This window comes from Lactuca saligna, chromosome 9 (genome assembly GCF_052625555.1).
Source record: "Lactuca saligna cultivar CGN05327 chromosome 9, ASM5262555v1, whole genome shotgun sequence".
NCBI lineage: Eukaryota > Viridiplantae > Streptophyta > Magnoliopsida > Asterales > Asteraceae > Lactuca > Lactuca saligna.
The window spans coordinates 45,800,014-45,810,401 of record NC_136425.1 but is presented as its reverse complement, the minus strand read 5'-3'; the positions used below and the strand labels follow the sequence as shown (position 1 = coordinate 45,810,401).

At 34.4% G+C, this 10,388-nt stretch overlaps 1 protein-coding gene across 1 annotated transcript; it reads left to right on the top strand.

The window, feature by feature from the left end:
* Nucleotides 1-1,288: 1,288 nt before the first annotated feature.
* On the top strand, nucleotides 1,289-10,084 carry LOC145014790 (DNA glycosylase/AP lyase ROS1-like). The gene is made up of 20 exons (XM_078973232.1): nucleotides 1,289-1,410; nucleotides 1,890-2,971; nucleotides 3,168-4,661; nucleotides 4,740-5,084; nucleotides 5,276-5,366; nucleotides 5,583-6,327; nucleotides 6,444-6,523; nucleotides 6,772-6,856; nucleotides 6,988-7,079; nucleotides 7,177-7,245; nucleotides 7,363-7,399; nucleotides 7,470-7,552; nucleotides 7,688-8,131; nucleotides 8,227-8,263; nucleotides 8,340-8,397; nucleotides 8,493-8,632; nucleotides 8,725-8,790; nucleotides 8,881-8,995; nucleotides 9,467-9,505; nucleotides 9,584-10,084. Exons 2-20 carry the CDS (start codon nucleotides 2,083-2,085, stop codon nucleotides 9,694-9,696), a joined length of 5,022 nt encoding a protein of 1,673 aa, XP_078829358.1. The 5' UTR covers nucleotides 1,289-1,410; nucleotides 1,890-2,082; the 3' UTR covers nucleotides 9,697-10,084.
* The last annotated feature ends 304 nt before the right edge of the window (nucleotides 10,085-10,388 follow it).

The following is a 10,388-nucleotide window of genomic DNA, read 5'->3' as shown; positions in this document are numbered from 1 at the left end:
TTACAACTCTTTGTTGGGGCTAACCATGAACGAAAATGACCAAACTAACCTTTGAACACGTACTCCACAATATGCAAATTTCTTTGAGATGGTAAAATTTGTTAAATAACGCAAACATTTGCATTGAGTTTTGTTTTTTGGTTCAAGTGCTAGGGCAAAAAATAAACTTATTGTATTTTCTTATAATAGCCAATGGTAACTGTTCAGTGTTAAATACATACAACTTAAAGGACTTAAAAAAACTTTAGTACATCGATTTTAAATTTTCTATACAATGGTAATTTGTGTCAGTACGCAAACGTAAATGCAACATGTATACAATAACTTTAAGACTTTAAGTTCTATGTGTATTTCAATTATTTTAAGATAAGATATCGATGGTCGCACAATATCATGAGTCTTGTAAATTATGGGTATGATTTTTAGCAACTAGGTTGAGATGAATGATACACACCGCTTTCTAGTTAGTTTCATTTACTTTATTTTCATCATCTGCGGTTTTCAATCCGCAGTTTTCAAAGCACGGCATCTATGACATCAATGGAAAACTCCTAACAACTTTTATTTATTCTCACCGATTTTACGGGATTTAGCTTATATACAAAAAAATAAAAAAATTAAAATAATAATAATAATAATAATCGCCTACGACAAACTCATTCTACACATAACACCTACGTAGAGATTAAATAGTAATTTTTATCCTGTAATAAACGAGATTTACCGGCTTTGTAATAATTTATTTCTACTTATATAATGTGATAAACACTATTTACCAATCCCATATCTTTTAGTCGTATCAACCGCACCAAATTTGCCAACCTAAATTAAGTTAACATGGATGGCCAAAAGCAACATGAAAGATAAAATAATCAATGACAAAAATGTCACATTCCAACAATTACTAACAATTTATGCAAAATAATTTCGTCCAGATTTAAATAAACTAAAATATATAGTATTTAATATGATTCTGTAAATAGAGATTTGCTCATTATAATCATTAATACACGGGTAAATACAGTAACATTCTGTCTGTTTTAGCAATAAAAACGTAGTAAGTTCGATTAAGGGTAGTAAAGTAATTCACTCTTTAACTTATGGACCATGAAGAGTATGCCCCTATGAACAGCAAGACTTGCCCACTGTGTTTCTTATACATTAAATTTAATATATTTTTTTTTATTATATATATATATATATATATATATATATATATATATATATATATATATATATATATATATATATATATATATATATATGCACTGTTTATCTTGTGAGCACTCTCTTGTTTGGTTAAACAAAAAATAAATAAAGAGAGAGAAAGAGGAAAGGCTGACTTGGCTCTCGGACATTGACTTGTTCTCCGGCGAATTACACCACCGGAGATGGCGGAGCCAGAGATCGGTGAGCTGAGCTTCACCTGATACATGATTTTACCGATTCTTTCTGATACGTTGCATTTTTTTCTCTCAATTTAATGTTTTTTGCAACGAAAACCCCAAAGAAGTAGGTGTGATTCACATTTTCCACCAACGGGATTCTACTCGGATTTTGTGGGGTTTTAATCCGATTTCTGTAATCAAAATTGAAACCCCCATTTTACAATATTTGGAATTAAATCCTCTAAATTTACTCAGATTTACCAATTATGCTGTTTTCGATTTGGTTGTTTCGATTGACTTACATCTTCTTTCTCTCTCATGTTTTTTCTTGGATTTTTTATGGAAAATTATTTGCTGATAAGCAAAGCTACCTGGGATTTTCATAAATTAATTTTATCAGTTTTTGTTGGCATTAATTGCTTGCATGCTATTTCTGTTTTGATTCTCATGACTATTAACCATGACTATCTGTAATTGTTGTTATTCAATTGTACATGTTAGGTGAAGGATCATTTCTGTGAGAAAATGCATTTGGGGTTTTTTAGCAGGTTAGCAAGGAATGAGAATTAGGGTTCTTCAATTGGAATCGGAATCCACACTTCTCGTCAGGTCTCAATAATTCTTCACTTAGGGTTTATACAGGCAGAAACGAGTTAAAGTTGCCAAATTTTTCAGTGATCGTGTGAGATCAGGCATGAACTATGGGAGAGGTTCTCCACTCCCTCATTATGAAAAAAGTAATTCATGGACTCCGGCAACAGGAATTCCACCGGAAAACGGAATTGGGCCTCGTAGGGGCTCTTGGACTGCAGCCATGCTTGGAGGACCGATTCCAGGGGTTGGTGGCTTAGGTGAGACTCACGGAATCGTAAATCCTGTGGATGATGAGGTTATTTGTGGTAAGGAATCGGAATCATGGATGACGATTCCAAGGGGAAATGGGATTATGGGTCATAGGGATTTGTTGCCAACTATCCATCAAAAGAACGGCATTGTGACAAATGGGCAGAATTGGAATCCGGTTATACCCGGTGGAAGTTCTTGGACTCCGGTGACTCCAGGGAAACCGATCTCTCAAAGATCAAATTTGATTACTGTCAACAAACCCACAAATCAAATTGAACAAAATGAGAATTGGAGGGATTTGGTTGGAATGTACAAAGATTTATTGCGAGAAGAAACACTAAATTTGAATGAAGTTGCTCAAGAAATTTATCCGATTCAAAACAATGGAAATCAAACTCAAATCCGTGTTGAACAAAGGAACATGATCCCAATTCTAAATTCAACCCCGATTCCAAACCCAAACCAAAACCATGATTCCAATCCAGTCTCATACTTCCCTTACGAAGACCGGAATTGGGACAATAATCTTTTGTCAGCTATAGTGAGACCCAAGAAAAGCTCGGAAAATATTCCGTTTATAAACACACCACAAAACAATGGTGTTCATGATCTGAATATAATTCCCGTTTCAGATTCAACTACTCACGTTCAAAGTAACTTTCTGCTCAAAAATCAGCAATCCCCTACATTTAATTTGGACATGATCAATGGTTACAACTCAAAGCAATTGCATTCAGGTGATCTATCCTTCTATTTTCTCAATTTTTTAGTATTTTATTAATTAAATGAATAAAAATGTCAGGTCATCATAATTTAAATCAGCCAGCAGGTTACATATTATTGTAACCAGTATATTACTCAACAATAATTAAATAAATAAATAAATATTGAAAGTACATTGCTATTTTTTGCATTAAACGATTTTTTCAACAGATGGATTTCCAGTCCCTTACAGGGCCTCTTACAACCTAAACTCACCACCAAGATCAGAACTAGATGCCGCCTCTGGTGTCACGGGCCCGCTTCCATTTGCTCCAATTACTCCAGATACCGGGAGAAAACAAATTGAAAATCAATGGGTACCCGTGAACACTACGCGAGAAAGTCAAAGTCAAAGTCAGAGTCGAAGTCAAAGTCAAAGAAATGAAAACACAGATAACCATGATAGCGAGCTGTTACATAACATTGTGGAATCCACATCATCTGCGGTTTCAACAACACAAAAAGATCCATTACTTTTCGAGGAAGGGGGCGAATTGGGTATCGACTTAAACAAAACACCCAACCAAAAGACGCCAGCAAGGCGGAAAAAGCACCGCCCGAAGGTCATTAGAGAAGCGAAGCCTAAAAAGACTAAAACACCCAAAGATCCCACAGAGACCCCGGTTAAAAGGAAGTATGTGAGGAAAAAAGATGTGGATGTTTTGGAAAGTCCACAAGGAAATGAGGTCCGTGTTAAAAGAAAGTATGTGAGGAAGAAAGGAGTTGAGAGTAAAAAAACCGATGTGGAAGAAGTTACGGGGCCCGTTGTCAAGACCCCGGTCAAATCGGTCAAGAAAAAATTGAATTTTGACTTGGAGGAAAGTCAAATGAGAGAGGGAGAACACGGTGGTGGTATTAATTTGAATGTGAATCCACAGGATATAGAACAAGAAAGAGGGATTAACAATGTACTCGAGAGATCAGCAATGAAAGTAGCACAAAACAATGTTAATGATCCTGCTATTCATATGGCTAAAGCAAGAGACCATGCTTTGAATGTTCTTGCAAGAAATTTGACAATGAAGAATGGATATAATAACCAGGTGGGTCAAACGGTCAACTTGGATGAAAGAAGAGGGATAAAAAGACAGTTTTTTGAGCAAGTAAATCCTCGTATTCTAAATGCAATGGATTCTCTTGTAATGTACCAGAAACTATTGTTAGGGGGTGATGTTCGTGTTGACCGTGGTCAAGATTTAGCTAGTATTAATTACTTGGAAAGCCATAAGAAAACCAAGACACAAAATGACGGTTTCGCCCCTGAAGATAACTCAAGAGCTTATCCAAGTGTCCCGGCTTTGCAGTTACTAAATTCTTGCAGTCAAAGAGTAGTCAACCCGCCTTATCACACGATGAATGGTGGTGGTGGGAATCTTACCGGTGGCCATTTCCGGCCATCCGTGGCGGCTGTTACGCAAAATTTACAGAAGCATCCGGAAGCTTCTGGAATAACTCAAAGATCGATTCAGGAGGGTAGAGTTAATCCTGTAACCGCAATGGTTAGCTGGAATCGACCGCCTGCTACTCCACCGAAAGATCCCCTTAGATCCGGAGTTGTAACTTACCCTGGTACTATGATAGATAAAAAGAACACAACACCAAAATCGTCCAATCAAATTCAAAGGTCAAATTTGGAAGTTCATCAGCAATCAACAAAGCCAAAAGGTAAACGACTTTTTAAAAAAGTTTAAATAAAAAACTAATGATTAAAAAGTTAAACAAAATTTGTTATTATTCGTGCAGGCGGGAGAAAACCGAAGGTTTCAGTTGTGGTTTCGGTTGAGGATGTAACGGGTATGTTAGAAGGACTTTGTATATATGACGAGAATGAGAAAATGCGGAATGCAATTGTTCCATTCAGGGGTAGTAATGTCATTGTTCCATTTGAGCCTATTAAGAAGAGAAAGCCACGACCAAAGGTGGATCTTGATCCAGAGTCGGATAGACTTTGGAGACTTTTGATGGGTAAAGAAGGGAGTGAGGCCAATGAGACTATGGATAAAGATAAAGAAAAATGGTGGGAAAATGAAAGGCGAGTGTTTCGTGGTAGAGCAGACTCCTTTATTGCCCGTATGCATCTTGTTCAAGGTAAAAAAAAACATATCTTTATCTTTATGTAGTATAAACATGTAAAAAACACTATAGGATCAAGTTTATTAGAAAACTCAATCTCAGCCCTTGGATGAAATTAATCTGATGGCCAAGATCTGTAACTGCCCAACCGCTTTGTAACTGCCTAACCGCTTTGTAACCGCCTAACTGCTTTGTATAACTTTCAGGGGATAGACGATTCTCGCGATGGAAAGGATCTGTGGTTGACTCAGTAATTGGTGTGTTCCTAACACAAAATGTTTCAGATCATCTTTCAAGGTATACTCAAAAACAAACTTCACAATATTTATCGAATACAACGTTAGATAAATTAAGAGAAAATAAAAGGTAGATAGATAAAGCCATAAAGGGTTAGTGTCTTAATACATTAAGGCATGTTTTTCGCTTAATTCATCAAGTCAAAAAGAAACAGACTCTAATTACCTTAAAAGTAATAAATAAATTAATAATCTTGTTGATTTTCAATGTCTGCAGTTCGGCGTTCATGTCTCTTGCAGCAAAATTCCCATTTAAAACAAGCACAGACTGCCAAAATGGGACCCGCATACTGGTTGAAGAGCCGATTGAATCCATAGTAGAAAAACACAACAGAACATCGGAATCAGTGATTCTATCTCAAGATTCCCTTGACTCTTGTACAATTCAAGCTGTTGATGAAATGAGATCAAGTTCGGGATCAAATTCAGAAGCAGAAGATCAAATAACCGGATTTGAAACCAGTAAAAATCCGATTCAACCAGAGAAAGTTAACATGTTCAATAAACTATTCAGTCATGATAACATGAACACCACCAGGTCACAATACATACATGATGTTGAAATACCAAAAACACCCCTTGGTTTTGGGTTGTTAGGAGGAGAAAGCATATCTTCATTGCCTTCGATTAAGTCAGGATACCATAATACAAGTAATATAAGCTTTCAACAACAAAATGAAGCGAATTCAAAGGAGGTGAATTACACTTCTCCTGAACGCTTAAATACAGCAGCCACAAAAATCTCAAGGGAAAGAAAGGCAGCAATTGAAGATGAAAAGAAGAAGACGTTTGATTGGGATAGTTTGAGAAGAGATGTGTTATTGAAGTGTGAAAAGGGAGAAAGAAGTAAAGATGCAAAGGATTCACTTGATTATGAAGCGTTGAGACGTGCACATGTGAATCAGATTTCAGATGCTATTAGGGAACGTGGAATGAATAACTTGTTGGCTGATAGAATAAAGGTGATAATAAATTAATATTTTATTAATTTCACATATGAATTAAATAATAGATAGCATTACAATTGCTGTAACTTATTATTAATATTAAAATTAATATAATATAATAAACTACGCAGGATTTTCTTGACCGGCTGGTGAGAGACCATGGGAGTATTGATCTTGAATGGTTGCGGGATGTACCACCAGATAAGGCTAAGTAAGTGGTAGAGAGTAAATGACCATTTTACCCTTACATTCCAACAAACATATTTCACAATATTGAAAAGAAACAACCATTTTATAGCTGTCTGTCTGAACCAAGTGCTTAACCCAATTAAATCATTAAGTCAAAAAGAAACTCTAATTGCAAGAATCATGGCAGATGAGTTATAAAAGTATTCATAAATCTTTATATATTATGTGTTCTATTATCTATAATAATATAGTATTATATAAAAAATGCAGGGATTATTTGCTAAGTATTCGTGGATTGGGGCTGAAAAGTGTGGAGTGTGTTCGTCTATTAACACTTCACCATCTTGCCTTTCCGGTATGTTAACAGTAAAGCAATGAATATATATATATATATATATATATATATATATATATATATATATATATATATAACTTGATGTATTGGAAGAGATTTAATTAAAAAATAAAAACAAATCTTTTTTTCAGGTTGACACAAATGTTGGAAGGATAGCAGTGAGACTGGGGTGGGTCCCACTCCAACCACTACCAGAATCTCTCCAGCTTCATCTCTTGGAGATGTAAGTAATACATATAAATAAATAAATAAATAAATAAATAAAGATATATTGTTTTTGTTAATAAAAAATAAACTTCTAAACTTACTTTTTCATACAGGTATCCGGTGTTGGAATCGATTCAGAAATATCTCTGGCCTAGACTTTGCAAGCTGGATCAGTTAACATTGTAACCAACCTTACCCTAAAATCACTCATATCAACAAAACAACATTTAAAACATTAGTTTTATGTATACATCATTTTATAAAAACTTTAAGCTAATTAACGTATGCTTAAATAACAGATACGAGCTACACTACCAAATGATCACATTCGGAAAGGTAACACCATTCTAACTTCAAGAAAAGAGATATGAAATTTTCGATGTCTTAATTAATTAAAAAAACACAGGTTTTTTGCACAAAGAGTAAACCAAACTGTAATGCATGCCCAATGAGAGCAGAGTGTCGTCACTTTGCAAGTGCTTTCGCAAGGTAAAGTATATGTATATATATACATATATTCAGATGCTCTGAACATGTTCAGATGAGAATCAGGACTTTAAGCAATGAGCATAGTGAAATTGTTTCAAATATTATAATAACACAAGTGATATCTTAATGATGCAGTGCAAGGCTTGCTCTACCAGGACCTGAAGAAAAGAAAATAGTACCTTCTGTACCAAATGCAACTGAATCAAATCCAATCCCCCCTTTATTCACAAGGCCCATGTCATTACCTCCATCTGAAAACAACTACACTTCAAATACACAATCTTTTGGGAGACAATGTGAACCAATCATTGAAGAGCCAACAACTCCAGAGCCAGAAACTGCAGAATTATCATTAAGTGATATTGAAGATCAATACTATGATGATGATGGAGATGGAGATGAAATCCCAACTATTAAACTTGACATGAATGAATTCACAATGAACTTACAGAAAATGCAAGAAAGTATGGACATTCAAGGTGATATGTCAAAAGCTTTAGTTGCTTTGAATCCACAGGCTGCTTCTATACCTACACCAAAGCTTAAAAATGTTAGCCGACTGAGAACTGAGCATCAAGTGTAAGCCTTCTATATTCCCATTAAAAGATTGTGAAATTTAATAAATAAATAAATTCAATTTTAAATTTTTAATTTACTCTATAACTATGATGCAGGTATGAGCTTCCAGACTCTCATCCAATTTTAAAAGGGGTTAGTATTACAACTTTTTTGTACACCTTTCATTATGTTACATAACCTAAAAAAAAATATTTCATTTTTTTTTCAGTTGGATAGAAGAGAACCGGATGATCCAAGCCCTTACCTCCTTGCAATATGGACGCCAGGTCAGCATGTTTTACTGATTATCATTTACAACCCACTATTTACATTATAATCTTGGTAAATTCCAAATTTACCCTTGTAATCTGATAACTTCCAGGTGAAACTGCAAATTCCATGCAACCTCCTGAAAGAGGGTGTCAGGCGCAAGAAACAGGTGTATTGTGTGATAGGACAACGTGTTTTTCATGCAACTGTATTAAAGAAGCAAATGCACAAAGGGTTAGAGGGACTATTTTGGTGAGAACTGAGAACATTTTTTTTACTTTCAAGAAACTGTAAATAACTAAATATTTAGTCAACTTATGGTTTACATATGTGGCTACTTTCAGATGCCATGTAGGACAGCAACACGAGGGAGTTTTCCACTCAATGGCACATACTTTCAAGTTAATGAGGTATGTTAGAGTTTTGAAATTTAGTTTTTAAACATGTAATAAGTCCAGATCATGAGATTAGTTGGTGCCATGTCATCGATTTATGTGCAGATGTTTGCTGATCATGCATCAAGTTTGAATCCAATTGATGTTCCAAGGGCATGGATTTGGAATTTGCCAAGGCGAACAGTGTATTTTGGGACTTCTGTATCAACAATCTTTAAAGGTATTAGTAATTGGGATATACTTTTTATTGCATCTCTATTAGGGTTTGATTGGTATATTGGAATTATGGAATGGAATCACAAAGGAATGGAATGAACAAAGTAATGGAATGAATCATTACATTCCATTATCATGTTTGGTTGACTTAAAACTTGAAAGAATAGAATAGATCATGCAAGGATGTTTGTAATTAAAAAAGTATTTAGAAAGTAAAAAGAAATTACATATCAACATATTCCATCTCATTTGAAATATAATATGTATATATTTCAAAAAGTTAAAAAAAAATGTATTCACCACTTTGAAAAAATTGTATACAAAACTAGAAAGTTAGTTACCATGAACTCTTAGAACAGAACTATAAAGGAAAACAAAAACACTTTTAGTTATTTTCTAAAAATAACAAAAAGTAATGCTTAGGTCTCCATACATTTTAATACAAGCAATTAATTAAACTAATTGGTTCTTGTAGGGCTGACTACTCAAGAAATTCAACAATGCTTTTGGAGAGGTATGTAGTACTTCAATTCTTAATGCTTTTCAAATAATATCAATTATTAGCTAATGATATGACATGGAACATTTGCAGGGTTTGTTTGTGTGAGAGGTTTTGATCAGAAAACACGGGCCCCGAGGCCTCTAATGGCAAGATTGCATTTTCCAGCAAGTAGACTAGTCAATAAAAAGAATGAAGACAAATAGGTTCTCAAGGGCAAAGAGGTCAATGACTAACAAACTGTTGTACATTCATCTATCCATCATTTAACATGACCCATGGCATCATGCATTTTTGCATGTAACTTAGACAGGAGAGAAAGAGAGAAAAAGTTGAGTGATAGTGGTATCATATCCACAAACCACCTGCAATTAGTTGATACAAGATTTCTAGTATCATAAAATTTTCGTTTTTCTTATGCTCCAAAACGAGCCATTTTTTATCAGTTAGAACATTACAGAAGAAAGAAGAAAGAGATTAGTTGAGCAGTAGAATATTATTTTTCTTTTTCTGATTAAGTTATGTATTTTCAAACACCTTTGAAATAATATGATGATCTATATCAGAAGCCATTGCTTCAAACATTAGTCACCATATACATGTTTTGGAAATGAAAGAAAAGCTTAATTCGACATATTTTTGGTTGAATTACAGAATAGATAGTTTTTCACTTTTTTGTTAGGTCATCAATTCATTAAACATGATATCATTCACTAAAAGACTTAAAGTTGTAGGACCATTAAAAAAGGGGGGAAGTACTTTCTACTATTATTATTCTTGCAACTCATGTGGTCCATGAATTTGACTTGCTTCCATAAAAAAATACAAAAAAACTATTTGGTTATAAAGAAAATAAAAAGGTCAAATCATGAAAACTGAAGTCCAAAAAGAATCATCC